Below are 27,713 nucleotides of genomic sequence, written 5' to 3'. Positions count from 1 at the left end.
GCGAGGTAACCCTGGGTGAGCTCTCTGAGTCCTCAGGTGCATCATCTGGAAGATGGGGTTGGTAACTTGCTACCCCTCCCCCCGCTGCCCTCCCAGGGTTGTAAGAATTCATGGTGCTATTGGTAAGATTAGGATTGGTGGGTTGGCGGTGCCACACCAATCACCGTCACCCTGCTGCAGATGGGTCTTCTGGGCCTCACAGACCCTTGCTGATCCAGTATCCCAAGCCGCTCCCAGCTCTCTTCTGGGCTCCGCCTGCTGTGGTTTCCTGTGTGCAGAGGTCCCTCGCTCCTCCTGTCCTCACTGACCCAGCAGGCCCAGTCACAACTCACGGCACCCAGACTCCTGCGTGTCTCTTTATTGCCCACCTCAATTGTGGTGAGGGCTGGGAGGGGTTGGCCCCCACCCCATCCCCAGCTGCCTACATTTTCCATTGTCTGGCTTCCTCCTCTTGTGTCCAGCGAAGCCGCAGGGTTTCGTCTGCAGAGAGAAAGGACTGGGCTACTGGCTTTCTTGAAGTGGCCAGGAGATCCGGCCCACGTTACTCCGAAACTCCCGGGAACCTACCCACTCAGGCCCTCTCCCTCCCTGGCCAGCACGGGCAGCCCCTCGCCCTTGCCCGGGCTCACGTCTGCATTGGTTTTGGTGTGGGGAGTTTCGGTTGCTTCCAGGTTCTCTCTCCAAGCTTTCAGGGCTCTGCCAGTTGAGCCCCTTGGATACCAGCCACTGACACCAGCCAGACTCTGCTCTGTCTTTGGAGGACAGGCCGGCTCCTGGAGGGGGGCGGGTAGGAGAGAGGAGTCAGGGAGCAGGCGTGGGGCCAGTGGATAGTGCCATGCTGGAGAGGGCCCCAAATCCTTTGGAGCCTCCCTGGTTCCTCTCTGAACAACACAGGCCTTGCACACCAGGATGCTTGGGACCATGCTTAGTAACCACTGCTGATCCACCGGTATGCAAAGAAGGGGAGCTGGGGGGCTGAGTGCTTGTCAAGAGCTAGACATTGTGGCCTGGTGCCCTCACCAGGCTGTGATGTCACCACTGTCCCCGTCAGGCAGTCTTCAGTGGCCTGGTGATCCTGAACAGGGTTTCCTGTGTGGTCCAGCAGACGGACCTCTGTGCTTATGGGGTTCTCAATCACCCAGTTAAAATTTACGGAGCCTGCAAGCATCACGGGACCAAGATTGGGGCACCCCACTAATCTGCTGGCTACCAGCACCCCCCATCCCAGGCTGACCCAGCCGAGCTCTCACTGTCCTGCTGGTCATGCTCATCTTCTGTGTCCTCCTCAAGCTCCGGGTGTGGGGAGCACCTCAGGTACCTCCCTTTGCTATAATACTCTTTGCGTTGCAGGCCAATCTCCTTGTCTGACATGATGGCGGCTGAAACTGGGCACTGATTTTGGAAGCTACGGGAATCTGGAGAGTCACCCAGATGATGAGTCACTCAATGATCTGAGTCTTCCAGCCACGTCAAGGGTCTAGGACCCCCAGGTGTCCATAATGCCCTCCCTCAGGGGAGAAGCTCAGGCCCCCAATTTTCATCTCAATTCTATGTCCTCCCATGTGAGAAAACCCTGGTGACCTATCCATTCCCCAAGCCTGTCTCAGGCTTCCCGAGGGCCGTCATGCTGAGGACCCCACCTCCTCCACCTTCTATCTTCCCTGGGGGTGCCTCCCATCAACTCCCTCTCGGGCACCACAGCTGACCCTTGACTTCTAAGAGGTGGTTCCTGGTCACCAGGCCAATCTCATCTTTGACTCCTCTGGCCAGTCCTCCCGGCCAGCCTCTCTCCGCAGGCCTGGGCTCTGGGTCCCGCATCATGCCTCGACTGCTACTGCCCATGCTAGTGCTAGCCCCGTCGCTGTGCTTATTACTGGAAGAAGGATTTTTCTGAGCCTTAAGGAACTTTCCTTCGTCGTAGTGTGACTTTCGGTGCTTTTCAAAATCACTGGAGTCTGTGGGCCATTGTGAGAGCTTGGCTTTCCTGCCAGGCTCCCATGGAGGGTTCACTCTGCCTCCCCTTTCTCCTCAGTCCCGACCCCTCAGCTCACGTGTCTTGGAAAAGTTGTCTGAAGACCCTGGGCTTCTGTTCTCATTGTACTGTAGGACCTTGGGGTACAAATTGTCCATTGTTGCAAACCTGAAGGGGAGGGAGACTAGTTGGGGGCACCAAAGGGGAGATCACAAGGGGGGCCTAGCTGGGCTGACTCCCCGATCTTGACCTTGGTCAGTCCTGATAGCAGGGAACTGTACCACCTCTCATTTTGGTGGCCGAAAAAGCAGAACTGGCTCTGACCCCAGGGGTGAGGTTAGGAAGAGGCCTCACATCTCTTCTGATCTCTGGCTGGACTCTCACCTCTCAGCCAGCGCCTCAGGAGTCACTGTGTGAGAGGATGCTCCAGGCAGGTCCTCATCACCGTCCTGCAGCCTGCAGACGAGGGAGGAAGCAGTGCTGGGATGCAGGCATCAGGCTGTTGGGGTCTCTCTGCCTCCCCCTTACCCTCTCTGAATAGGGAAGGTTCTGGGCTGAATGATGCGGGCTGAGGGCTCAGCACCTGTGGTAGGGAGTGCTGGGCTCATCCACCTTCATGAATCCATAGTCCTTGTCAGCAGGGTGGTAGGTGGCCAGAATATTCATCTCATCCCACCGCTGAGACTTTTTCCTGGAATAGGGGTAGGAGCCAAGAGAGGAGAAGGAAACCTTCCAGTGACCTTCCCCTTCACAACCCTCCCTCGTTCCTTCAGTTATTCAAAAACCTTTCTCTTGTATCCTCTCGTGGTCTCAGAGGCGCAGGAGCCTGAGGATGGCGAGGCGAGGGTGCCATACCTGATGATAATCAACATACTGGCCTGACAACGTTTACTGGGCCCCAGCTGCGGCCCCAGAGAGCCTGGAACCCGAGATTTTCCAGCTCACAGCCCTCAGCCGCTCTCCTTCCCAGTTCTTAGGACGCCACCCTCTCCCCTAGCTCCGCCCCCTCCAGTGTCGGGAACCCCGCCCTCCGGGCTCCGCGCCGCTGCCCCCTGAGCCGGGCTCCTTACTTGTCCGCATGGAGGCACTTCTGCATCAAGATGGAGCTGCTGTTTTTTAGGATGCTCCGGGGTCGGTCCTCACCAGGTTTGTGGGAGTGCGAGCAAGTTGACCCGGAGCGCGGTGGACTGCATCCCGAGTTGTACACCCCAGAGCCCCCAGACTCGAGGCCGCAGGTCCCGGATACACTGGTTCCAGGGAAGGGGGCATTGAATCCGTCAGGGTTTGGGCAGGACCCGGCGCTCAGGCCCGCCACCTCCCCAGGGTGCTGGCTGGGCCCGGAACCGGGGACCGATACCCCCGCCGAGGGCCGGCTAACTCTAGGACTGCGAGTTACGATCCCTCCAGAGTGCAGGGGGGGCTCAGAACCGTGAAACAAGGCAGCACCGGAGGGCGGCCCGGCGTCTGCCTCGACTCCTCCGACGCCTCCTAGCGCCCCCCTGCTCGCCCCTCCCGGAGACTCCCCACCAAGGCAGCCAGCGGCCCCCACAGCCTCCAGCTTCTCCATGGCCCCTCCCGGGGGCCCCTCTCAGCTGCCCCGCCCCCACATAACCCCGCCCCGAGGCCCCGCCCCCACCGCGCCGGGCGGGGGACGCTCTGGCAGAGGCCCGGGTCCACTTCCGCGCCGCTCTTCGGGGCAGCGATCCGGGGTTCCAGACTCTAAGTAGGGCCCTCGGGCTGGGGGGTTGCCCTCTGGTTGCCTCTCTCTGTCCCACCCAAAGGCCTTCTTTCTTTGTCTCTGGGATTTGTTCCCGCCCTTCTTCCCCATCACCGCCTTCATCCGAATTATCCAATCACAATCGGGGGTCCCGGTCACGGGCGAAAAGCCTTGTGACGTCACAGCCTTTCAGCCTCAGCGCGAGCTCGCAGAGTTGGGCTGGGGGCTTGTTCCTAGCTCGGGGGTCTTTTTTGGGGGGGGCGGGGGTCAATTCCTCAGCGCCGTTGCTGGAAACCACCTGCCAAGGTTTTACTGGACTCTTTATCCGTGGCTTTAAGATTTAAGGGTCTGGCTGGATGGGAGTTCAGGGTGGGCTTATCTGGAAGTACTGCCAGCCCCTTTAGCCTCCCCCGGCCCTCTCCCCAAAGTCGGCCTGCTGTGCCCCTCACGAGAGGTGTGATACAAAGCGACGAGGTTGCGACAGTGTCGCAAAGACGTAGCCGCTCTCGGCGGGGTGCGGCGCCGAGGTGTTCATTTATAAAGCGCCCAGCTCCCTTCCCCAGGTCCTACGGCCGCTGTTCACCCGCTGCGAAGGCTGTGGCGCGAGGGGAACACACCCCCTCCGCCCGCCGTAAAGCGGCTTCCTAGAGGGGCCGCGTGCCTCGGCGAGGGCGGGGTCGTCGGTGCCGCTGTTGCCAAGCTGAAGATGGGGCGGACCCCCTGCGTCGTAAAGGTGCCTGCGGCTGTCGTTTCCTCTTCTGTCGCAAAAGCTCCCTGTCCCAGCCCGCACGGCTTTGAGAACCTCGCCGTCACCCCGCCGTGCCGTAAAGCAAACCTGTCCGACCCCGTCGTCCTCCGTTCCCACCGTGGTGGGTTACTAGTTCCCTAGCCCGGGATGCTTCCTTGCCCGGCAGTGCCGTAAAGCATACCCGGCCCCAGCGCGGAATCCCGTTCCCTCTGGGTGTCTGTGCGTCGCGGTTGCCACGGTGCCGCCAAGCGCGGCTGTCGCGCGGCTGTCGCGCGGCCCCGGTGTCAGCGGCGATGGCGGCGGGGTCGGGTGGGAGCGGGGGCTCCGGGGGCGGCCCCGGGCCGGGGCCGGGCGGGGGTGGGGGCCCCGGCGGGAGCGGCGCAGGGCCAGGGTCCGGCGGGGAGTTGCACCCCCGCACCGGGCGTCTGGTGAGCCTGTCGGCCTGCGGGCGTACCGCGCGGCGGCAGCAGCCGGGCCAGGAGTTTAACCACGGGCTGGTGTTGAGCCGGGAGCCCTTGCGCGATGGACGCGTCTTCACCGTCCGCATCGACCGCAAGGTGTGGAGCCGGGCCCGCGGGAGGGAGGCGGGAGGGGGCGAGCGGGAGACGCGGGGCGGGACGGCCGGGCTGGCCTCCGCCGCCCGCTGCCGAGAGCGAACCGACACACCGTCGGGGCACCAGGCGGCGGGCGGGGAAGGGGAGAGGGACGGCGAGAGCTTGAGATTGCTCGAGACCCCGGAGCAGGGAAGGGACACAGGACGCTGCCACCCCAGGGGTGGTTAGGGTCCAGATCTCCCGGGATGGTTTCTGGGGAGGTGAAAAGATGGAGGGATGTCGGGGATGTGGTAGGAGCGCAGAACACAAGCCGGGGAAGGACCGGCCGTTGGAGGATCAGCTGGGGCGAAGAGGTGGGTGAGGAGAGACCCTCAGGGGGGCCGAGGGGAGGTGTGCCTGCTTGTGTGCCCCTCGGGGAAGAGGCCAGGTGCACACAGATGGAACTTGGGAAGAGAGAGAACCTGAGTGGAGCAGGAGCCCTGGAGAAAATGAGGCTGGGGGTGGGGGGAATTGGGAGGGGGGAGGAGGGTGGTAGACAGGAGCTAGGAGGATGGGCATGGAGAGCTGGGAACTTGGGTGCTGGAAGGGGGGGGGGGCTGCAGCCAGGGCATGGTGGTGTTGGGGACAGATCCCAGAGTGGGGGCAGAGTTGCTGGGGTACAGCGGGCCCAGCAGCCCCTGAGACAGTCCAGATGATTGCTCACAGGACCACCTCTCTGGAGTCGTGTCTTGGGTCTCGAGAGAAAAGCCAGTTAGCTGTTAGGGGTGTGGAGAGAGGGGGACGCGTGGTTTGTGAAACGTGGTTTCCTAGTGGTTGGGGACCCACGGTAGCCCATCCTGAGCCTCTGTCCACCACCCTTATCACAGGTCAACTCCTGGAGTGGCTCCATTGAGATTGGGGTGACGGCCCTAGACCCCAGTGTTCTGGACTTCCCAAGCAGCGCCACAGGGCTGAAGGGGGGCTCATGGGTAGTGTCAGGCTGCTCGGTGTTGAGGGATGGACGCTCTGTGCTGGAGGAGTATGGTCAGGACCTGGACCAGCTTGGTGAAGGGGACCGTGTGGGCGTGGAGCGCACAGTTGCTGGGGAGCTGCGGCTCTGGGTGAATGGGCGGGACTGTGGTGTTGCCGCCACGGGCCTCCCCGCCCGGGTCTGGGCCGTGGTGGACCTTTACGGCAAGTGCACCCAGATCACCGTGCTGCCCCCCGAGCCAGGTTTCAGCCCCCCTGCTCCCATCCCCACACCTCCCCTCGAGCCCTCTGCGCCCCCTGAAGATTCCGCCTTGACTGAACAGGCGACCTCTGGGGATGAAGGTGAGAACCCAGCCAGGGCCGAGGGGAAGAGGTGGGACAGGGGGAGTGGCAGAAGGCATGGGTGACTAGTGACCATGGAGTCTGGGTTCGGGTAGGGCCACTCAGACCCCAGTCTGCTGAAGGGGAAGCAGGGGCTACAGGAGGGGTGTCCTGGTTGTGGGCCCTGCAGCAGGGGCTGAACCCTCATTCCCCTCCCACCCTGCCTGGTCCCCAGCCTTCATGGTGTCCCCAGCGCAGCCCCGGCCGGAGACGTTTCCTAACAGCCTTGAGTCGCATAATGGTGAGGGCACCCTGGAGGCTTTGGGAAGGGGAATGGGAAGTGAGGCGGAAGGTGAGGGGAGGGGACCCTTAGGAGAGGATTAGGGGGAGGGTGGAGGGCCTGAATGTGTAGAACCTCATTCCGGCTTCCCTCCTCCATCCTGCTGCCTAGACTTTGCCAGCATGGAGCTCTCTGAGGTGGTGGGCAACGCCATCCTTTCTGCCTACAACGGGGGGCTCCTAAATGTGAACCTGAGCTCCCCGCCAGCAGGGGAAGGACTGGGGTCTGGCGGGGCTGCCACCTCGCCCATCCTCACCTCCAACGATGCCCTGCTCTTTCACGAGAAGTGCGGGACTCTCATCAAACTCAGCAACAACAATAAGACAGCTGAGCGCCGCCGGCCCCTGGACGAATTCAACAACGGGGTTGTCATGACCAACCGCCCTCTCCGGGACAATGAGATGTTTGAGGTGTGTGAGGTCCTGGGCCCTGGCTGGTGCCTCACCCTCTGGGAACCAAAAATGGGGCTCGATCCCTGACATTGGAAGGGTGGGGCCGAGGGTCCTCTCTCCACGTTGACATGCCCTCCTCTCCCTCCTGCTGTCGCTCCCCTCAAGATCCGCATTGACAAGCTTGTAGACAAGTGGTCGGGCTCCATTGAGATTGGTGTCACCACCCACAACCCCAACAACCTGGAGTACCCTGCCACCATGACCAATTTACAGTCAGGTACCAGCCCTGGCAGGGCGGGGACACCTTCCCATGGTGAAGGAAGGCCTGGCCTGATGCCGGGCGTCTGCCTTCCCACAGGCACCATCATGATGAGCGGCTGTGGGATCCTGACCAATGGCAAGGGTACCCGCCGGGAGTACTGTGAATTCAGCCTGGATGAGCTGCAGGTGAGGGGTGGGCATGCAGTCTGGGCTGCGCTCTGGGGCAGCCTTGTTACCCAGCACCCCTGCCCGGGCACCCCAGTCTCCGCTGTGACCTGGAACAGGGTCTCTGATCTTTCTCCAAGAGGTTCCTTCTGAGAAGGCACGGTTGCCTGGTAGTTAGGCACTCAGATTTCAGAGCCAGAGGTTTTCTTTTTTTCTGAGGGGTGGTGTGGGGTCATGACTACAGTCAAGAAGCTTGCTCACTATGTTTGGTATGGGTTTCTTTTTTTCTTTTCTTTTCTTCTCCACGCCTGAGATGAGCTCATGAATTGCTTGGAGAGGTGGCTAAGGTGCTGTTTATGAGGTGGCTTCACCCTGTGCCAGACTTGCTGTGAGGGAGGGTTCAGGGGCTCAAGACTCAGGTGCCTTTGGGGCTGTTCCCCTGCGGCCTGGGCCAGAGCCTGATTGGGGGAGGATTCCAAATCTTTGTTTTTCTGCTCTGACTAGGAGGGTGACCACATTGGTCTCACAAGGAAATCCAACTCAGCCCTGCACTTCTTTATCAATGGCATTGATCAGGGTAAGGAGATACCTGAGGCAGGCCATTGGGCTAGGGCTTTCGGTGTTGGGCAGGGGTCTGTACCTTACTGTCCTGTGTCTCTCTGATGCTGGTCTCCCCATATTCCTTCCCTCTCCGCCTTCTCCCCGGCAGGCGTGGCTACCCCACTGACACCCCCAGTGGTGTACGGCGTGGTGGACTTGTACGGGATGGCTGTGAAGGTGACCATCGTCCACAATAACAACCACAGCGACCGGCTGCGTCGAAACAATGCCATCCTGCGGGCACTGTCCCCCGAGGGCGCCCTGCGTCGCGCCACTCCTGCCACCCAGGCAGAGCCTGAGCGCCTGCTCTTCCACCCCAACTGCGGGCAGAAGGCAGCTATCACCCACGAGGGACGCACTGCCCTGAGGCCCCAGTATGGCCCATGGTGTGGGGAGAAGCCTGCTGCAGGGACTCTAACAGGATCGGAGGAGGGGTGGAGAAGCAGGAGGCAGGCGGGGGGCGGGTGGCTTCTGGCCTGGGGAGTTCTTGACAGTATGGGGGGTGCCTCCTGGAGAGTGAAGTTCAGCCATGTGGCTCAGCACCACAGGTGTGAGGTGGGCACTGACGAGCTAAGCTTTGGTGTGCTCAGAGTTACCCATTCGCTGTGCCCTCAGTGCCACAGATGACTTCAACCATGGCGTGGTGCTGAGTAGCAGAGCCCTGCGGGACGGAGAGGTGTTTCAGGTGCGCATCGACAAGATGGTGGACAAGTGGGCTGGTTCCATTGAGATTGGTGTCACCACCCACAACCCTGCCTACCTCCAGTTGCCCTCCACCATGACCAACTTGCGCTCTGGTGAGCTCCCAAGGAGGGCGGGGCCAGGATCGGGTCCTAAGGGGGAAGCTGCCCCCACAGCCCCGACGGAGCTGGCTTGTTCTTGTTCTGCTGCGGCGGCCTGCCACGGGGGCGAGGAGTGCTGTGGGGGCTGCAAAGGGCAGGGGTCCCGGGGCTCACTTATGTCCTCTGTGTTTCCTCGTCCCCTAGGGACCTGGATGATGACCGGGAATGGGGTGATGCACAACGGAACGACCATCTTGGACGAGTATGGGCACAATCTGGACCGCCTCAAGGTGGGGGAGCAGGTGTGCCGCCCAGGCCTGGTGATGGGGGGTAGGCCCAGCGGGGCTGCTATAGGACTAGCCCAGGCGGGAACTCTGCCTGACTCCTCACTCCAGCCCCCCTTCTTCCAAGGCAGGGGACACGGTGGGCGTGGTGCGGCGGGAGGACGGGACCCTGCACTTCTTCGTCAACGGGATGACCCAGGGCCCTGCGGCCTGGAATGTGCCCCCAGGCGTCTACGCTGTTGTGGACCTCTATGGCCAGGCAGCCCAAGCTACCATTGTGGACGACGTGGGTGAGGGCTGGGCTGGGTAGGAGCTGGGGGGTGCTGGGGTGGCCTGGGGGGGGGCCTTGGAGACCACTGGAAGCCTAACGGGTGATGACCACTCTCACAGAGGTTCCCCCGGCCCCTGAGCCCCTCCCTGAAGGGAACAACCAGGTGTCTCCCAGCTCCCCATCATCAGGGGCTGGGGGCTCTGACCTGCGCTTCCACCAGCTGCACGGCAGTAATGCAGTCATCACCAACGGGGGCCGCACTGCACTCCGGCACAACTGCCGCAGCGAGTTCAATGACGCCATCGTCATCTCCAACCGGTCAGTGTTGGCGCTGTCACGGCCCCAGCCTCCCGCCGCCCAGCCTCGGCCACCCAACTGGGGCCTGATTGCCGCTGTCTCTGGCAGGGCCCTGCGGGATGGAGAGCTGTTTGAAATCGTTATTCAGAAGATGGTGGACCGCTGGTCAGGCTCCATTGAGGCTGGTAAGGGCACCTGTGCATTTCTGCATGCGTGCATGCACGTGTGTGACAGACTGTGTGTGCTGGGGGTGGTGCTGGCTGCCCATTGCTGGAGCCTTGGTTCTGATCCCTTGCTGCTACCTCCTAGGAGTGACTGCCATTCGGCCGGAAGACCTCGAATTCCCCAACACCATGACAGACATTGACTACGACACATGGATGCTGAGGTTAGGCTGCCTGTGGGGACAGCCAGCCTGGCAGGGTCAGGTGGAGCTGGTGAGGATGAGGGAAGCCAGCTTTGGGGCCTTCGGTGGCCCTGGACAACGACAGGTCCAAGGGATCGGGTCGCTCTTTTCTTTCCATTCTGGGAAGTGCTCCCATGTCACCACGCACCCCACGGTGGCCCAGCTTCCTTTTCTTCTCTTATGGCAGCTCCCGCTTTTCTCTGGGTGGGTCCCCAGAGGTATGGGAGACAGGATTGGGTCTCAGACCCCAGATGAAGATCCTGATGCAAGGCACTGGAAGGTTCTGACGATCAGAGACTGCTCAGAGGCCTGTGTGGGGAAGAGGCAGGAGGCTCAGCGGTCCTTCTGTCCTCTCTCCAGTGGCACGGCCATCATGCAAGACGGGAACACGATGCGCAACAACTACGGGTGTGACCTGGATGCCCTGGGCACGGGTGCACGCATCGGCATGATGCGAACAGCAAAGGGTGACCTGCACTACTTCATCAACGGCCAGGACCAAGGCGCCGCCTGCTCAGGCTTGCCTCCGGGTAAAGGTGACTGCTCTGTGCCTTTTGGCCCGCCACCCTCATGCCAGATCAGCCCGGGCTCTCGGGCTTCTGATCCCCTCCTTCTCCATCCAGAGGTGTACGCAGTAGTGGATCTTTACGGCCAGTGTGTCCAAGTGTCCATCACCAATGCCACCGGCCCCATGGACAACAGCTTGGCAACCAGCAACACCGCCACCGAGAAATCCTTCCCTTTGCACTCCCCAGGTTCAGCGGGTGGGGAGGGCGGGTGGACTATGCTTGCAAGCTGGGGGCTGGAGGGACGCGGTGACAGCGGACGGGGATCTGCTCAAGGACAGGGCAGCCCCCTCAGCTACAGACCCAGGGGAGGGAATAAGCCAGGGTAGGAAGCCACCAGGAAGAGGTTGGAGTTGGGCCAGGATGCTGGAAGCTGCTCATGTGCTTGGGGATTGGGGCTGGCCGTGGTGACCAGGGTGGGAGGTCGCACGGCAATGGCAGTCGGGGCCTGAATGGCAGCTTCACAGTTCATCTGAAAGCCTTGACCCCAGTCCTGCCCCTTCCTTTCTCCGCAGCGGCTGGCGTGGCTCACCGATTCCACAGTACTTGCGGCAAAAATGTGGCCCTGGAGGAGGATGGCACAAGGGCGGTACGTGCGGCGGGCTATGCGCACGGCCTGGTCTTCAGCACCAAGGAGCTCAAGACGGAGGAAGTATTTGAGGTGCGCGGGAGGGCCCTTGTGGCAGGGCCAGGCTGCTTCCCATCCTCCTGCTCCTGCTAGTGCCGGCTGCTCTGCTCTCTCTCCCTCTCTTTTACCCCCTTAGGTGAAAGTAGAGGAACTGGATGAGAAGTGGGCGGGCTCCCTCCGGCTGGGGCTGACCACACTAGCACCCGGGGAGATGGGGCCTGGTGCAGGCGGGGGCCCAGGGCTGCCTCCCTCCCTCCCGGAGCTCCGGACAAAGACGACTTGGATGGTGTCCAGCTGTGAAGTGAGGCGTGACGGGCAGCTCCAGAGGATGAACTACGGCCGGAGCCTGGAGAGGCTGGGGGTGACACTGTTGGCTCCAGGGACAGGGTGGAGGTGGGCACGTGGGTGAGGGGGGTGGGGGGCTGAGCATCTGTGCTCGTGTCACCTCGATCCTAGGTGGGGAGCCGCGTGGGCATTCGTCGGGGCGCAGATGACACGATGCACATCCTGGTGGATGGAGAGGACATGGGGCCCGCAGCTACCGGCATTGCCAAGGTGGGTCTGAGACGTTTCTTGGGTTTGGGGGTGTAGGCTGGAGGCCCCCTGCAGGTGTCTAACTTCTGCATCTAACTCCTGCCCCCAGAATGTGTGGGCCGTGCTGGATCTCTACGGACCGGTACGGAGTGTATCTGTGGTCAGCTCCACGAGGCTGGAGGAGCCCGAGGGCACCCAGCCTCCATCTCCCAGCTCAGACACGGGCAGCGAGGCCGAGGAAGATGACGATGGGGAGGAGCACAGCTTGAGAGTGAGAGGCTGTGTGGGGCACACAGGGCATGTGGATGGCCACTCAGTGGGCCGTCGGACACCGGGGTGTTCTGGGGTTCTCTGATTCTGCCCCAGGTCGCAGGGGTGTAGATGCAAGCTCTGTGTCAACGCTGGGCAGAGGGCGGGGTGAGGCAGCTGGGCCTCGCATGGACAACCCCAGCAGCCCATATCTGCTCCATGCCAGGGTCAGAGTCAAGTGGCCATGATGTCGACAGCGCTGGAGTTCCTGGAGAACCATGGGAAGAATATTCTTTTGTCCAACGGGAACCGTACGGCCACACGCGTAGCCAGCTACAACCAGGGCATCGTTGTCATCAACCAGCCCCTGGTGCCCCAGCTCCTAGTCCAGGTGGGCTTTTGCTCCTTAACCTACTGCAGCTCTTTCTGTGTGGGGTGACCCAGGGCCAACCCTCCTGGAGAAAACCTTTCCATTTGAAGGCAAGGTGGAGGCAGCCCCCTTGGATGAGTTTCATGGGCTGTGATTCGTTCATACCCCGTGGTGGGGTTCGTACGTGGACTGTGTGGAAGGCCCACCTGGTAGCTGGTGAGGGAAGCAGTGGGGATGGGCTGGTGGGGTCCCAAGAAAGACACTTGGTACTATGTGTGGGTGCAGAGAGGGCTTTCCAGTGGAGCAGGCCTTCCTGCTACAGGAAGGAAATAAACGAACCCGCCGTTTGCAGTCCCTCCCTGCCTCAGAAGGGGGGCATTGCAGGGCTCCCCCCCGGGAGGTGCCAGCCTCCGTCCCTGGCTGGGGTGGGGAGCCTCTTCCCAGAGGGCCATGATCCCGGAGTGGCCGCCTTTCCCTTCCAGGTGCGGATAGACTTCCTGAACCGGCAGTGGACATCTTCCCTGGTCCTGGGAGTCATCACCTGCCCGCCTGAGAGGCTCAACTTCCCTGCTTCTGCCTGTGCCCTCAAACGGGCAGCCTGGCTGCTGCGGGGCCGCGGCATCTTCCACAATGGTCTCAAGGTGGGTAGGGAGCAGGGGGAGGGGAGAGGGCCAGGACTCAGCGTTGGGCGGGGCTGGCCCACAGGTTGAAGTGGGGCCTCCAGCCGTGGTGGTGGGGCCACAGGTATAAAGGTGCACTATATGGGAAGACTATGGGGTGGGGGACCAAGAGCGGGAGCATCATCATCGGAATTCTGGGGCGTCCTGTGTCTTTTTGCGTCCTTGCCATTGAGAATGTTGTAGGGGAGGGCAAAGGGGAGCAGACTGTAGGTATTTGAGAGATGGGGTGGAGCCTGGGCAGACGGTGAGCATGGTGTCAAAGCCCTGGCATTGGCAGTCCCAAGTAGGTGAAGGGCTATGTGGACTACAGTGGGCAGTGGACAGCCGTGGCTGCCGCCGGTGGGAGTCTGATCTTTGGGAAGACAGTAGGTCTCTCTTCCCAGATTTGTGAGAAGTTTGGGCCAAATCTGGACACGTGTCCTGAAGGCACCATCCTGGGGCTGCGGCTAGACAGCTCTGGGGGCCTGCATCTCCACGTCAATGGGATGGACCAGGGGGTGGCGGTATCAGATGTCCCCCAGCCCTGCCATGCGCTTGTGGACCTCTATGGGCAGTGTGAGCAGGTGAGTGGCAACAAGGGCCCGGCGTGGGGCAGTCTGTGATCTGGGAGCCAGTTAGCAGGCCCTGGGGGCTCAGTCACACTCATCACACCCTCTCCGGCAGGTGACAATCGTGAGTCCCGAACCAGGGGCAGCCAGTGGGAAGAGTGCTGGAACCCAAGGGGACATGGAGAAAGCGGACATGGTGGATGGTGAGCCAGCCCACAGGGCCGAGCCCCTCCCCAGCCCTGTCCCACCCCATCGCCCCAACTCCCGTGACCCGTGTCCCCCTTTGTCCTGTCAGGTATCAAGGAAAGTGTGTGCTGGGGCCCCCTGCCAGCTGCCAGCCCTCTCAAGAGCTGCGAGTACCACGCCCTCTGCTCCCGCTTCCAAGAACTGCTGTTGCTTCCTGGTGAGTGTCTGGGTGAGTGCCCAGTCGTCCAGAGCCTGCCTCACCCCTTGGACCATTGCTGGGCTGTGCTCAGAGCCCCGGGAACCAGCAGGAAGGGGCTGTGTGCTGGAGGCCCAGGGCGGGAGCTGTAGCACCCACACTGCTCCTCACTATTCCACAGAGGACTATTTCATGCCTCCGCCCAAGCGGAGCCTGTGCTACTGTGAGTCTTGCCGGAAGCTTCGAGGTGACGAGGCCCACAGGCGCCGTGGGGAGCCCCCCCGGGAATACGCGCTGCCCTTCGGCTGGTGCAGGTTCAATCTCAGGTACACGCAGGGCAGGGTCATGCGTCTGCTTTCGTGCTCTTTCTTCCTTGACGAAGGAGGCTCCCAAGAGGGTGCGTGGAAGAAGCCACAGAACCTTTTCTGGTCGAGGGGAGGATCTTTGTCCAGTCTGCCCGGTCTACACCCTAGGGTGAATCCCCGCCTGGAAGCTGGAACGATGACTAAGAAGTGGCACATGGCATATCATGGGAGCAACGTGGCAGCCATCCGGAGGGTGCTAGACCGAGGAGAGCTGGGAGCAGGTCCGGGGGCAGGGGCAGAGAAGGGGCAAGCCAGGCCTGGGCCAGGAGGGCGGCCCTGACTGGCTCTCCCCGCAGGCACTGCTTCCATCCTGAGCTGCCGGCCCTTGAAAGGCAAGCCTGGGGTGGGGTTTGAGGAGCCTGGCGAGAACTGCGCCCCACCCCGGGAGGAGCAGCCCCCTTCCGTCTTGCTGTCCCCTTCCCTCCAGTATGCTGGGGCCGAGACCCTAGCGTCCAAAGTGCAGTGAGTACATGGGGGCTGGGGCTGGGGTCTCCATGGCTTGCCATTGGTGTCCCCACTGTGACACTTGGGTCTTGTCTCACTCTAGCACATTTACTGTTGAAGGTGACTAGTACTGTGGAAATAAAAGTAGAGTGGGACGCAGTGGGTCCCAGGTGTGCTTGGCACAGGCACACAGTAGTCAGGGTGGACATGGTGACGAAGGTTAGGTTTGGGCAGAGGCCTGCAGAGAGAAGCCAGGGAGCGCCCTGGAGAGACCCCAGCAAGCAGGGGTGCGGCCAGAGCCAAGCCACCCCTCTCTGGGAGGTGGGAGTGACACCCCCCCCCCTGCAGGCAGCCTAAGGAGGAGCCCTGGAGGCCTCACGGCTGGCCGCCTTCTTGCCCCACAGATTCCGGGATCCCAAGTCCCAGCGAACGCACCAGGCCCAGGTGGCGTTCCAGGTGTGCGTTCGCCCGGGCTCCTACACTCCCGGACCCCCTTCGGCCACCCTCCGAGAACCTCCCGACCCTCACTTCAGCCCCGCAGAACTCGAGTGGGTAACCAAGGAGAAGGGGGCCACACTCCTCTATGCCCTGCTGGTGCGGGTGGAGTGAGGGCTGGCCTCTGGACGACAAGCACAGTGGGGCCCCCGGCCCTGGCTCAGCATCCCCCGCCGCGGCGGGTGCTCCCAGAGCCCCCGGATCCCCCAGAGCCCGACGCATCTCCGGAGCAGGAACGCATCTCCGCGTGCAGGGCCCACGCCTCCCACTCGGGGCCGGCAGTCTCCCCTCATGCACTGACTCGGGGAACACGACTCCCTGGACTCCCTCCCCCGGATCACTTAATTTATTTCCGTTTTCGTTCCTGTTACTGTGAATCCCGAGGAGCCTCCCCGGGCCGCCGGGCGGAGTGGGGGCGGGCGCGAGGAAGGTGGGCCTCTGTACAGTTGTTACGGACGCGGGTTTCCAAGGAGCCAATAAACGCCGTCCCAGAGCGCGCGCCTCGGCCTCTCTTTCTCATTCATCCCCCTCTCGCACCGCCCCCCCCCCCCCCGCCACGAGCCCCAGGCCTGCTCAGCTGGGGGCGCCCGGCGCGCCGACGGAGTTTGGCCCCCTGCGGCACCCGTCGCAGCCGCTTCCGCCCTTCCCTGCGCCCGTCCCGCGAGGCCGCCGGCCGCCCCGGCTCCGGAAGGACTCGGCCCGGCAGCCGGATGTGACGCGCGGCCGAGGCGCACAGGAGCCGCGGAGAAAGCGCAGCGAAGGCGGGTAGGGAGGGGCGGGCGGCGCCGAGGCCGGAGACCCCCAGCCCGCCGGCGCACGCTGAGCACAGGCGCACCCGGAGCACCCGGGACCGGCCGGGCGGCGGAGGGTGGGCGCCGGGCACGTGACCGGGGCGGCGGCGGCAGGCGGGCTTCCGCCTCGGCCCGCGGGCGCGACCCTCCTAAGCGCCCGCTTCTCGGCAGGCCCGGCCCAAGGTCTGGCAGTCCGTGACAGAGCCGGGCGCCCACGGCCCGAGCGTCCCCCGTGGCACCATGCCCGCGCTCCTGGAGCGCCCCAAGCTTTCCAACGCCATGGCCCGGGCGTTGCACCGGCACATCATGATGGAGCGGGAGCGCAAGCGGCAGGGTGAGCGCGGCCGAGGGGGAGGACCCCCAAGCCCCGCACCATGGGCACAGCGCCGCGCCGCGGCCGCGCGGGAGGAGGGGTGGGACGGCCCGCCACTGGTGGAGGGAGCTGCAGGCTGGGTCAGGGCTCCAGAAGACTCGGGCCGGGAAGGACCTTGGAGAGCACCTGACATACCCTCCCTCCCAGTCCCCTGGGAGGAGGGGAGCAGAGGGAGCACTGGCACCGGCAGGTTTCCCCGCTCCTCCATCTGTAACGTGCTAGTGTTTTAACCACCCTGCGTTCTTCCCATTCTACCTGCTTCTTTCTCCAGAGGAAGAAGAGGTAGACAAGATGATGGAACAGAAGATGAAGGAAGAGCAAGAGAGGAGGAAGAAAAAGGAGATGGAGGAGAGAATGTCACTAGAGGAGACCAAGGAACAAGTAAGCAGCCCCCTGCTCTGTCCCAGCTTTTTCCTCCTTTGGCTCTCCTGCCATCAGCTCCTCTCCCCTGCCTTCTCAGATCCTGAAGTTGCAGGAGAAGCTGTTGGCCCTTCAGGAAGAGAAGCACCAGCTCTTCCTGCAGCTCAAGAAAGTTTTACATGAAGAAGAGAAACGGAGGCGAAAGGAGCAGAGGTGGGATTGGAGAGCTAAAAATAAAATTGAGCCCCGCCTCAGCCCCAGCCGGCCTGGGGAGGGGGGCAAAAAAAATAAAAATAAAATTGAGACAGTAACTGGGATGGGTAACACCAGATGGGTGTCTGATGGCAAAAGAGGGGGCACTTGTCTTCTTTCTTGGTTTTGACCTGCCTGCCTTTCACTGCAGTGACCTGACCACTCTGACTTCAGCTGCGTACCAGCAGAGCCTGACGGTCCACACTGGGACTCACCTCCTCAGCATGCAGGGTGAGGAATGAAGAACTCTCTTGTTAGAATGCACCCTCCCGGGGGTTGCAGCCACCCCACTGCAGCCTCATGAAGCCCGTCTCCCTGTCTAGGGAGCCCTGGAGGACACAACCGCCCAGGCACCCTCATGGCGGCCGACAGGGCCAAACAGATGTTCGGACCCCAAGTGCTTACAGTAAGACAAGTATTCAAGTCACCAATGTCCAGCACTTGACCAAATGGTGGAAAATGGGGCACATACAAGGCGCTTGGGGTTCTGCTTTGGAGGAGTTTCCAGCAGCAGCCAGCGCTCCTCTTCCTTCCTCAGACGCGACACTATGTGGGCTCCGCAGCTGCCTTCCCCGGGACCCCGGAGCATGGCCAGTTCCAAGGCAGCCCCGGCAGTGCCTATGGGACCGCGCAGCCCCCGCCTCACTACGGACCCACACAGCCGGCCTATAGCCCCAGTCAGCAGCTCAGAGGTGAGCCGTGGGGAGGGAGGGGGGTGCTTCCTCCAAGACCCAGAGGCCGCTGGGCCCAGGCAGGCCCGAAGGAGGCTCGACAGGCTGTGCCTCCTGCCTCCCTCAGCACCTTCGGCGTTCCCGGCAGTGCAGTACCTGTCGCAGCCGCAGCCACAGCCCTACACGGTGCACGGCCACTTTCAGCCCACCCAGACAGGTGAGGATGCCCCCGCCAGGGCCCCAGGGCTGAGCATCCTCCCCGCCTCCGCGTTCCACACACCCGTCCTTCCCTTTGTAGGCTTCCTCCAGCCTGGCGGTGCCCTGTCCTTACAGAAGCAGATGGAGCACGCTAACCAGCAGACCAGCTTCTCAGACTCTGTGAGTACAGAGCCTGGGCAGGGCAGGGGCAGTGCTGGGCCCAGGGGCGCCCCAGGCCACCTTGGACCCTGACTCTCTTCTCCGTAGTCCTCCCTGCGCCCCATGCACCCACAGGCTCTGCATCCAGCCCCTGGGCTCCTCGCCTCTCCTCAGCTCCCGGTGCAGATGCAGCCAGCAGGAAAGGTAAGGCCAGGGGTCGGACCCGGCTGGGGCCCTACCCTTCCGGGGGGAAAACCGGGCTGTGTAGGAGAGGCGGCGCCCACCCCTCCTCTCCCATTTCCTCCTGGGGTGGGGATGGCTGGGAGTTCGGGTGTAGATTGAGGGGCAGGGTACACACCAACGAAGTCCCCCCACTTCTGCCACCAGTCGGGCTTTGCAGCCACCAGCCAGCCTGGCCCTCGTCTTCCCTTCATCCAGCACAGCCAGAATCCACGATTCTACCACAAGTGATCATCAGATTTTATCTTCAGCCTCAGCCCCAGCCCCTGACGTGGGTGAGGGAACTCGGTGTCCCAGTCTAATAAAATTTACCTGCCTCTGCCCCTCTGCTGCCGTGTGCGTCACCTCCCTCCCGGGCTGGGCCAGGGCTGTGTGGAGGGTGAGGGGTGACAGGCAACTAACAGGCGAAGCTGGGTGGGTGGGTAAGAGGCAACTCTTTGGCATAGTTGTTTATGTGTAATTTCTAAGTTGACTTTCTAGTCAGCAAATACCCATTTAATTCAAAGAAGCAACTGAGTTGGGGCCTTCATATTAAACTTGTAGTTTTATTCAGGTTTGATTTTAACAAATGTGTCGGGGAGAGAGCCCACAGGAAAGGGTAAAGCCCATGGGGGCAGGGCCCTCCCAGATGCCTGAGGAGGGGGCAGGTCCCCTCCCCTTCTCCTCCTCTTCCCTCCCCAGGATAAAGGAGAGACTTAGGCAGGGGAGGGGGCTGGTCCCCAGTCTGTGGGGTGGTGCTGGGGTACAGGGCCATGGGGAACAAGGGACCAGAGCAGGGATGAGGGGGAGGGCACAAGGACCAATCGCCAGAATCCACAGCTTTCTGATTCCAGATTGAATTTAAAAAAAAAAAAAAAAAAAAACCCACTAAACCACAAGCAGCACCCGCCCCTTCTCCCCTACCAGGGCTGTAGTGCGAGGGGAGAAGAGGAGGGCAGCTTCACCAAGGCCATGGACCACTCACTCCTGGCCAAGAGAGCAGGATGAAGGGCAGGGGCTCCCCGACAGATTGAGGGGGTGTGGGGGAAACCAAAATAAAACGTCAAATAAATTGTGTAGGAGGAGTCCAGCCAAGCGCTGGGCCAGAGCTGGGCCAGGCTGGGGGAGGGGGCCTCTGCAGGCTGAGGATCGCTGCTGCCACCACCGCCACCCTGGGGAGGAGAGAGATCAGTGAGACCAGGAGATGCCATCAGGACAGGGTGAAGCCCACGCCGCAGCCAGAAGCCAGCCGAGAACCATCAGGGGCTAAAGCAGGGTTCTGATGGGGATGGGGCCGTGTCAGTCACCTGGGAGCCAGTTATTTTGCCATGGCCTTGATTGCAACAGCTGCCTCCTCTGTCATGGCGGACAGCACCGTGATCTGAGGGCACAAAGGGCAGAGTCAGAAGTGAGCCAGAGGCAGGGACACGGAGTAGGGCTGTGCATTGGGGGCAGGAGGGTATGTACCAGGATCTCTTCTCCACAGTCATACTTCTGCTCGATCTCCTTGCCAAGATCTCCCTCAGGCAGACGAAGGTCCTCTCGCACCTCTCCGCTGTCCTGGAGCAGTGATAGATACCCATCCTGGATGCCGATCAGCTGGGGGCAGAGAGAAGGGAGCTGAGGGTGGGCCCAGGGGTGTCGGGGACAAAAGAGTGGCCAACTGACCACACCAAACTCCTCGCCATCTCCCTACTTCTTTCAGCACAAGCTCTTCTGGTCAGCCTGTGCCCCCTCCCCCACCACCTACCACCCCCACTAAAAGGCTAACCCGTCTCTGTACCTGGAAGTCATTCCTTTTGATGTTGGGGACATCCATATTATGAGTTGACGGGCAGATATCTTCATATTTCTTGCCAGTAAAGATGTCAATACCAACCAGGTGGACCTACACATATACATCACATGAAAGAGACACCCGACCAAACTCTAGGATGAATGAAAAAAGCCTCAAGGTGCCCCTAAGCAGTGAGGGAAGTCAAACTAGGTGGTTTGGGCAGAACCAGGGGAGGTGGAGCTGAACCAATGGACTCAAGGAAGAATCCTGGAAGCCTCTGGCATCTAGCAAGGGCAGAAGAGTCCCACTGAGGCTAGGGTGACCGACAAGGGCAACAGTAGTGAAGGCTTGCATTGGCCAGTTACCCCGAGCCAAGGGAACACTGACCAGTGAGCCTGGGGAGCGGGAGGCGGCCAGTAAGAGGTTTCAGAGAGTGTCTGGACACCCACAGGAAGGGTGCAGAACTTGGGCAAACAAAAAGGAATGAGAGGAAAAGAGCTGAGAAGAGGAGGACTTCAGGGAGGACTATGCAATAGGAAAGAACGCAGACAAATACCTAGATGACCCAACAAGACAAACCAACTAGGGAACAGAACCGTAAGATATTCAACAAGGATGAACCAGGTCAAGTTTGAGGGGAGAAAAACCTTAACTGACCTGGAAAGCACTAGCAAGAATGTTAAGAGTCCAAGAAAGCGAGGGAGCGGCTCAGGGAGCCAAGGGGAGGGGCAGGTAGAGACGCAGCCTGACGCCGCACAGATCCAAGGGGAAAGCTGGCACGGACTGTGGGGCAGCAAGGTGATTCGGAAGCTCAGAGGTCTGCTAGCGCCCTCCAGGGAAGGCTGCCTTCGGGATGCGGCCTGGAGAAACCCCAGCAGCTAAGACTCAAGGGAGAAGAGAGAGAAAGTGAGAGCCAGGAGAAAGGACGGAGCAGCTGAACAGAGCACCAAAGAAGTTAGGGGCTCACACCGGGTGGGGTGGGGTGACCAAGCCTAAAGGAAGGGAGGGGGCTGGAGACACCTCGCTGCCAGGAGACCCAGGGGCCCAGGCGGTACAGGGAAGGCAAGATGGGAGAGGTCAAGTTCTAACCTTGGCATGGCCGTGCTTGCCAGTCTTGGAGGTAGACATCTCCACGATCTTACATGGCCGGCCTTTGAGCACCACAAAGCCGTTCTTACGTAATGCTGAGCACTGCATTGGGAAGGTGGCTGAGGCCCCTGCATCTCCTGTCTCGAAGTCCAAATCATCTGCCATTTTAAGAGGCTTCGATTCCAACTGTAGTCAAAAAGAGAACACCAGTGAGTCAGGATGGATGGAGGTCAACAGAGGTCTCAATATACCCCACTCCTCTCTGAAACACTCCCTTCCCCCCCAGCCCTTTCTTCCATCACCGACCTAAAACCAAGCGCCCAGGTTAGGTACTGATCGGGACCACAAACACTCAGGAACTGGTGTGTGGCGGGAGCTGGTGGGGGACAGAAGCTGAACCCCCAGCACCCATGAAAGCTAAAGGGGGGTGCTTGAGGAAGGAAGGCTCCGGGGAGTAGGACCTGCAACCTCAAAGATGGGCAGAGGCCTGATTCCTGGGAGACTCAGGTGCTCCTTGCCACTGAAACCAACCACCCCTCTTCCCCACACACAAGCAGGGCTATAATTAGGTGAGCAGCCATGAGCCAGCAAAAGGGCGGAGCTACCGTGGAGGGGGGAGAGGAGGGTGGAGACCAAAGGACGGGGCCCCACCCGTCTCTGTTACACCCCCCACCCCATCCACACACGGGCCAGTCACTGGGACAGGAAACCACAAGGCCTCTTTGGGGGATTCCCGCCTCTCCAGCACGTATTTGCAGACGCGGCTAAGGGAGAGAAAGTCAAGTTGTTTTCTAACTTCTCCCCCGGCCAAGCACCTCCATCTCGTTTCCCAAAGGGAACCCAGGAGCCCAGCCTCTCCTCGAGGGCCCTCCCACTTTTCCCAGGATGCACCGGTCCTGTCGGCTTTTCAGGCCGGGCCTGTACCCTCAGTGTGAAGTGGAGGAGCGGGGAGTGGTGAATGACAATAAAATGAAAGCAAAAGGCCGGTGCTCGCCGAGAGCCCGAGATCTGCTGGGCTGGCGGAGCGAGGACTCCCGACCCCGCACGGCGGGGAGGGCGCAGATCGCGGCGGGGAGCTGCGGTGCCCGGGACCTGGAGGCGCTGTCGGCACGACCCGCAGAGTTGGGCTGCCGTCCAATTGCCCTCGGTCCCCCCATTTCTCCAGCACCGAGCACGGGAGAGAGCAACTTATACCTGACGGGCCGCCTCACTTCACATCAGAGTTGGGAAGAGAGCTCCGGGGGCCCATCGGGCGGGGGGGAGCCCTCACATATGCCCGAAGCGGGCTCTCCGCGGTGACCAGGCTTCTTCCCCTCCCCGAAATTCCAAGCCCCTCTGGGCGCCCGCGAGGACCACCTCTCCCCGCGACGGGGGTTGCCGGCTCCCGCCCACCATGTGGCCTCCCGGGGCTTCCGGTGGCCGGGATCTGGGGGGGAGGGGTCCCCGCGCTGCCATGCGGCCCCCGTCCACGTTCAGCCATGCGGCCTCCGACCCCGAGGGCAGCCTCCGGTAGGGGACACTTCCGGTGCCGCCGCCACCCCCTCCTCAAAGGCCGCGCCTGGCCCGAGCCACGCCGCCTCCCCTCCCCCCCCGCGGCCGGCCGCCACCCCCCCCAACATGCCCTCTCACCGAATAGCCCCCTCCCCCACCTCACGTGGCCGCGCGGCACCCGGTTTTCAACGACCCAGGTTCCTTTGCCCCGGCGGGCCAATCTGGCCCCCGGCCCTCGCACCGGCGTGGCCGCCCGGCGGCCTCTCCCGCGTGGCGGCCTTGCGGCGCGCCGTCCCCCGCCCTGCGTCGCTCCAACGTCACCCGGCCGGCCCCAACCGTCACCCCGCGCGCCAACCGGGGCGCGCACCCGCGCCTCTCCGCACCTCGCGCGGCTCGGGGACCGAACCCGGCGCGGCGGCGGCGGCCGCCGCTCCCCTCTGCCCCCTCCCCGACCCTCGCGCAGTTCCATCTCCACTCCCAGGCCCACGCCGGGGTTCCGCGCACGCGCGCCCTGCCCGCTCTCACCTCGCGCGACGCACTGACTCGACCCCGTCCGCTCGCCGCGAGCCCAACCGCTGCCTCCGAGCCCGCTGCCGCCGCCGCCGCCGCCTCTACCGCCGCCGCCGCTGCTGCACACGGGTCTTAGTACGCAGGCGCCGACTCCCCACTGACCAACCAAGCAGCCCTCTGACAGCCGCGCAAGCGTGCTATCTATCCCCTCCGCCCTCCACCCCCGCACTGCGCAAGCGCACAGATCCTCCCCGAGCTCCACCCTCCCTCCCACCTACCCATCCAATGACGCGTACGCGTGACTCCGCCCCCCACAAACCCGGAGCTCTTCCCACCGGTAGGCAGTGCGCAGGCGCACCCGGTTTTTTAAGCCCTTCAACCTCTTTTTCCCTTCCCGTGATAGACCACTAGCCCTACCGGACAGCACTTGCGCCTGCGCAATGAAGAGCCCTGCGCTCCACACCCTCTGGAGGAAACGCCTTGGCCTCAAAGCGCCTGCGTGCTGGAGATCCTGCCCGCCCCTTCCACCTCAGACGTCTCCTGTACGCCGGGCGTTGAAAAGACCACGCCACTGTATGGCTGGTCTCGGCTAGGACGCATGCGTCTGAGGAACGCCCCACCTCGGCTTTAACTGGACTTGAACGACTCACACGTTTCAGAAAACTTTCACTGCGGGGTGGGCCCCTGGTCCCCCAGTCCATCCCCCCGCTGCGGCCCCACACATGCGCGACGGGGCTCTTTCCGCTCGCACTTCTAGCGCGCCAGTATGGTCGGGTGACCGCCCCTCTTAGCTTCAGCGCGCTGCGCGGGCGGCCCAGCCGGCCATAGAGTTCGGCGGCGAGCTAGAGCGGCCGCGTGGCGGCCACCATCTTGTGGGAGCCCTGGGTCTGGCCAGCTCCGCTCCCGCGGCTCCGGGGACGCTCGCGCTCCCTCCTCCTCCTTCCCCCTCCGGCCCGCGCCCGGCCCCCAAAACAGGCATCCGTGAGCGTCCTTTTTAAGGCACTCTGGAGACGAGGGGCGCGCTCTCGGAGTCTCGGCCGGGGGCCGCCACGAAGCGGGAGGCAGCCGGCCGCCCCGAATGTCCTCCCCGGCCCTCCTCGTCGGGGGGGAGGCGGCGGCTTCCCGGACACTTGGTGGTGGCCTCCCTCCGGCTCCCAGGTTTGCTGCCCGGCTGGTGTCCGTAAGCCCGGGGCGGAGCACCGCAGTGGAGACCAGACAGCCCGGATCTGAAGAATCCCGGGACGAGCTGGGCGTGAACTGCAGGCACGAGCCTGGAGTAATAAAAGTTGGTGTGGCATGTTCTGTCATTCCCAGGTCCCTCCACCCCTCTGTCTGGAGTTTCTACTTTTACCTTTAAAAAACGGAAAACCCCCAACTGTCTGGGCGCATTGTTCATAAAGTCCCAAACCTGCTCTTCTTGCAGATGCATTGTCCCTATAACCCAACAGTTGCACCCCTAGGTGTATATGCCACTCCTCCCCCCCCCCCAATCGTGAAAAACAGGTACTCAAATCCTTGCAGGGGAGTATTTACAGCAGCGCTACTTAAAGTAGCCAAAAGGTGGAAACAACCCAAATATCCATCAACAGATGAACAGATAAAGTGCGGTGATATATATGTAATGGAATATCATCAGATCACAAAAAAGGAGTGAAGTACTGGTACATGCTGTGACTGGATGAACTTTAAAAATCTCGTGCTAAGGGAAAGAAGCCAGACATAAAGGTCACACATCCTATGATTCGAATCATATGAAATATCCAGATTAGGGGGACTCCTGTGTACCTCAGCTGGTTAGACATCTGCCTTCAGCTCTGGTCATGATCTCAGGGTCCTGGGATCCAGCCCCTTAACCCGGTTTCCTGCTCAGCGACGAGCCTGCTTCTCCCTATCTACTGCTACTCCCCCTGCTTGTGTGCGCTCTCTGTCAAAATCTAAAAAAAAATAAAATAAAATAAAATCCAGATTAGGTAAATCCACAGAAGCAGAAAGTAGATGGGTGGTTGCCAGGTACTAGGGTAGGTGAGGGGAATGGGTACTGCGGTTAATGAGCACAGGGTTTTATTTTAGAGTGATGAAATGTTTAGGAATTAAATATGGTGGTTGCCCAACATTGTGAATGCATTAAATGGCACTGGATTGTTCATGTAAAAGTGGTTAGTTTTATGTTATGTGAATTTCACCTCAATTTTCAAAACAAAACAACCAACCTCATAGAGGAATGCTCAAAACAGCATTATTCATAATAGCCCCAAAGTGGAAACTACACAAATGTCCGCCAACTGATGAAAGGATAAATAAAATTTGGTCTATCCATACAACGAAATATTCAGCAACAAAAAAGGATAAACCTTGAAATATTCTGCTACATGAAAGTCACAAAAGACCACATAGTATATAATTCCATTTACATTTAATGGCCAATTTACAGAATAGGGGAATCCATGGAAACAGATTAGTAGTTGCCTAGTATTGAGAGGTTAGAGAGAGATGGAGAGATGGAGAGTGGCTGCTGATGAGTACCAGTAAAGGGGCAGATGATGACTTTTGGGGTGATGAAAATGTTCTAACGAAGCAACAGTCAAATTCTTCAGATATCAAAAGCACTGAATTGTACACTTTCAATAATTGAATTGTACATTATGTGAATTATATCTCAATAAAGCTGGTCCTTAAAAAATACTGTCATCTTTGTATGGTACCTCTCGTGCATATGCGACAGTCTTGGTTCATTACCCTGAGACATTGGCGAAGTGTCCCAGCTGACGTAAGGCACAGCTCCATGATATGACAAGGACACTGAGTGAAGATAACCCCTAAAAACTTCCATTCAAACTAAAAAAGGCACAAATAATCTTGCTAGAAGGCTGAGTTATACACACTCAGAGAAAGAAAGCAAAATACTGTACAGTATTACAGAGCGTTGAGGTAGTTGGTATCTGTGAGAACCAGTGGAGCATGGTGTGTATTGTGGTGACAATCCAGTGGGGACAATCCAGGGCAGAGTCCTCAGCTCTGGAAGCCCTAACTTTTTTGGTTGCCAGTGAAGTTTTTTTTTTTTTTTTTTAATTTATTTATTCATGAGAAACATAGAGAGGCAGAGACACAGGCAGAGGGAGAAGCAGGCTCCCTGCGGGCAACCCGATATAGGACTCGATCCCAGGACCCCAGGGTCACTCCCTGAACTGAAGGCAGACGCTCAACCACTAAGTCGCCCAGGCATCCCTACTCAAGTTACTTCTTTTTTTTTTTTAATAATTTTTTTAAATTTATTTATGATGGTCACACAGAGAGAGAGAGAGAGAGAGAGGCAGAGACACAGGCAGAGGGAGAAGCAGGCTCCATGCACCGGGAGCCCGACATGGGATACGATCCCGGGTCTCCAGGATCGCGCCCTGGGCCAAAGGCAGGCGCCAAACGGCTGCGCCACCCAGGGATCCCTCAAGTTACTTCTTGAAGGAAACTTTTCCTGACCTGCCAGGCTGAGTCAGCTTCTCACGTTATATGTTCTCATAGCAAACATCATAGCATCTATCACATACTGTTGATACCCATTTATTTGGGTAATGGCTTTGCTAATGTCTGGCCTGCTCCATTACAATATAATCTCTGTGAGGTTGGGAACCTGTCTGTTTTGTTCATTACTGTGTTCCCAGCCCCTAGAATTGTGCCTGGCAAATATTGTGCTGTAAATATTAATAATTGTGCTGTAAATATCAATGTATTGTTGCATAAAAGTACACCTGGCTCAAGCTAACCAGACTCACAATAGATCGACCCCCCCCCCCAAAAAAAAATGGTGATACCAATTCATCTATAAATGAACTGAAATGGCAAAGGGCAACAGAATGTCTATTTTGGTCGGTCCATCTCTCCTTCCTTTTCTTTAAGAAAATATAAGTGGAAAAAAGAAAATCTAGTCAAGGAATCTTGAAATCAGGCAAGGGAATTAACTGCATGTACTTCATGACTAGTACCATCCAGCTCGAAGAGCACAGTGCATTCGTCTTCAGTGTGAAAGAGGCCAGTCTATCTCTCCTTCAAAAAGAATCCTATAGGGGATCCCTGGGTGGCGCAGCGGTTTGGCGCCTGCCTTTGGCCCAGGGCGCGATCCTGGAGACTCGGGATCAAATCCCACATCAGGCTCCCGGTGCATGGAGCCTGCCTCTCCCTCTGCCTCTCTCTCTCTGTGACTATCATAAAAAAAAATAATAATAAAATAAAGACCTTGAATCTTCCTATAAAAAAAAAAAAAAAGAATCCTATAGAGGCACCTGGGTGGCTCAGTAGGTAAAGCATCCGACCCTTGATTTTGGCTCAGGGTCATGAGATCCAGCCTTGCATTGGGCTCTGAGCTCCGTAGGAAGTCTGCTTGATATCCTCTTCCTCTCCCTCTGTTCTGTCAACTCTCTCTCTCTCTCTCTCTCAAATAAATAAATCTTAAAAAAAAAGAAAGAAAGAAAAAAGAATTGTGGAAGAGTCG

General features: G+C 60.2%; 4 protein-coding genes across 17 annotated transcripts; 2 read left to right on the top strand and 2 right to left on the bottom strand.

Moving 5' to 3' along the window:
* Positions 1 to 128: 128 nt before the first annotated feature.
* Positions 129 to 4,570, bottom strand: LOC112924830 (uncharacterized). The gene is made up of 10 exons (XM_072730127.1): positions 4,273 to 4,570; positions 3,043 to 3,219; positions 2,556 to 2,663; positions 2,357 to 2,428; positions 2,052 to 2,140; positions 1,251 to 1,415; positions 1,021 to 1,158; positions 630 to 773; positions 426 to 480; positions 129 to 303 (listed from the first exon to the last, which is right to left on the bottom strand). The coding sequence occupies exons 2-10, from the start codon at positions 3,066 to 3,068 to the stop codon at positions 129 to 131; spliced, it is 972 nt and encodes a 323-aa protein (XP_072586228.1). The 5' UTR covers positions 3,069 to 3,219; positions 4,273 to 4,570.
* On the top strand, positions 4,561 to 15,834 carry NEURL4 (neuralized E3 ubiquitin protein ligase 4). Of its 11 annotated transcripts, none has more exons than XM_026005367.2 (29): positions 4,561 to 4,994; positions 5,858 to 6,302; positions 6,517 to 6,582; positions 6,733 to 7,031; positions 7,179 to 7,290; positions 7,372 to 7,460; positions 7,944 to 8,016; positions 8,149 to 8,425; positions 8,655 to 8,836; positions 9,026 to 9,123; positions 9,233 to 9,395; positions 9,496 to 9,694; positions 9,782 to 9,858; positions 9,983 to 10,061; positions 10,440 to 10,615; positions 10,703 to 10,834; positions 11,161 to 11,306; positions 11,410 to 11,634; positions 11,730 to 11,828; positions 11,917 to 12,078; positions 12,283 to 12,447; positions 12,909 to 13,067; positions 13,490 to 13,669; positions 13,770 to 13,857; positions 13,950 to 14,057; positions 14,218 to 14,362; positions 14,510 to 14,622; positions 14,698 to 14,863; positions 15,250 to 15,834. In XM_026005367.2, exons 1-29 carry the CDS (start codon positions 4,731 to 4,733, stop codon positions 15,452 to 15,454), a joined length of 4,692 nt encoding a protein of 1,563 aa, XP_025861152.1. In that variant the 5' UTR covers positions 4,561 to 4,730; the 3' UTR covers positions 15,455 to 15,834. The 11 variants fall into 11 exon arrangements, with proteins under 11 accessions (XP_025861152.1, XP_025861157.1, XP_025861156.1 ...); XM_026005372.2 differs by having other exon boundaries at positions 4,618 to 4,994; positions 8,149 to 8,413; positions 9,026 to 9,111; positions 10,440 to 10,609; XM_026005371.2 differs by having other exon boundaries at positions 4,618 to 4,994; positions 8,149 to 8,413; positions 9,026 to 9,111.
* A 100-nt stretch (positions 15,835 to 15,934) lies between these two features.
* GPS2 (G protein pathway suppressor 2) lies at positions 15,935 to 18,706 on the top strand. Of its 2 annotated transcripts, none has more exons than XM_026005365.2 (11): positions 15,935 to 16,105; positions 16,303 to 16,465; positions 16,776 to 16,885; positions 16,965 to 17,077; positions 17,268 to 17,347; positions 17,440 to 17,522; positions 17,655 to 17,808; positions 17,915 to 18,004; positions 18,086 to 18,165; positions 18,253 to 18,348; positions 18,532 to 18,706. In XM_026005365.2, the coding sequence occupies exons 2-11, from the start codon at positions 16,372 to 16,374 to the stop codon at positions 18,613 to 18,615; spliced, it is 984 nt and encodes a 327-aa protein (XP_025861150.1). In that variant the 5' UTR covers positions 15,935 to 16,105; positions 16,303 to 16,371; the 3' UTR covers positions 18,616 to 18,706. The 2 variants fall into 2 exon arrangements, with proteins under 2 accessions (XP_025861150.1, XP_072586227.1); XM_072730126.1 differs by having other exon boundaries at positions 16,084 to 16,208.
* A 195-nt stretch (positions 18,707 to 18,901) lies between these two features.
* EIF5A (eukaryotic translation initiation factor 5A) lies at positions 18,902 to 23,746 on the bottom strand. 3 transcript variants are annotated; one of them, XM_072730129.1, is made up of 6 exons: positions 23,648 to 23,746; positions 21,230 to 21,415; positions 20,147 to 20,251; positions 19,831 to 19,962; positions 19,671 to 19,744; positions 18,902 to 19,535 (listed from the first exon to the last, which is right to left on the bottom strand). In XM_072730129.1, exons 2-5 carry the CDS (start codon positions 21,392 to 21,394, stop codon positions 19,682 to 19,684), a joined length of 465 nt encoding a protein of 154 aa, XP_072586230.1. In that variant the 5' UTR covers positions 21,395 to 21,415; positions 23,648 to 23,746; the 3' UTR covers positions 18,902 to 19,535; positions 19,671 to 19,681. The 3 variants fall into 3 exon arrangements, with proteins under 3 accessions (XP_072586230.1, XP_025861151.1, XP_072586229.1); XM_026005366.2 differs by lacking the exon at positions 23,648 to 23,746 and adding an exon at positions 23,246 to 23,495; XM_072730128.1 differs by lacking the exon at positions 23,648 to 23,746 and adding an exon at positions 22,879 to 23,026.
* Between the last annotated feature and the right edge of the window lie 3,967 nt (positions 23,747 to 27,713).

The sequence above is a fragment of the Vulpes vulpes genome, chromosome 12 (genome assembly GCF_048418805.1).
Source record: "Vulpes vulpes isolate BD-2025 chromosome 12, VulVul3, whole genome shotgun sequence".
In the NCBI taxonomy this organism is placed as follows: domain Eukaryota; kingdom Metazoa; phylum Chordata; class Mammalia; order Carnivora; family Canidae; genus Vulpes; species Vulpes vulpes.
This window is presented reverse-complemented; position numbering and strand designations above follow the sequence as displayed.

Bases quoted from the DNA above. Each gene is read 5' to 3' on its own strand.
- LOC112924830 (XM_072730127.1), bottom strand. From the start codon at position 3,068: ATGCAGAAGTGCCTCCATGCGGACAA. The intron at 2,664-3,042 runs GTAAGGAGCCCG...CCCCTATTCCAG, and splicing joins AAGTGCCTCCATGCGGACAA to GAAAAAGTCTCAGCGGTGGG. The intron at 1,159-1,250 runs GTGAGAGCTCGG...TGATGCTTGCAG, and splicing joins TGAGCATGACCAGCAGGACA to GCTCCGTAAATTTTAACTGG.
- EIF5A (XM_072730129.1), bottom strand. From the start codon at position 21,394: ATGGCAGATGATTTGGACTTCGAGACAGGAGATGCAGGGGCCTCAGCC. The intron at 20,252-21,229 runs GTTAGAACTTGA...GTATATGTGTAG, and splicing joins GCAAGCACGGCCATGCCAAG to GTCCACCTGGTTGGTATTGA. The intron at 19,963-20,146 runs GTACAGAGACGG...CTCTGCCCCCAG, and splicing joins TCAAAAGGAATGACTTCCAG to CTGATCGGCATCCAGGATGG.
- GPS2 (XM_026005365.2), top strand. From the start codon at position 16,372: ATGCCCGCGCTCCTGGAGCGCCCCAAGCTTTCCAACGCCATGGCCCGG. The intron at 16,466-16,775 runs GTGAGCGCGGCC...TTCTTTCTCCAG, and splicing joins GCGGGAGCGCAAGCGGCAGG to AGGAAGAAGAGGTAGACAAG. The intron at 17,523-17,654 runs GTAAGACAAGTA...TTCCTTCCTCAG, and splicing joins TCGGACCCCAAGTGCTTACA to ACGCGACACTATGTGGGCTC.
- NEURL4 (XM_026005367.2), top strand. From the start codon at position 4,731: ATGGCGGCGGGGTCGGGTGGGAGCGGGGGCTCCGGGGGCGGCCCCGGG. The intron at 10,062-10,439 runs GTTAGGCTGCCT...TCCTCTCTCCAG, and splicing joins TACGACACATGGATGCTGAG to TGGCACGGCCATCATGCAAG. The intron at 10,835-11,160 runs GTTCAGCGGGTG...CTTTCTCCGCAG, and splicing joins CTTCCCTTTGCACTCCCCAG to CGGCTGGCGTGGCTCACCGA.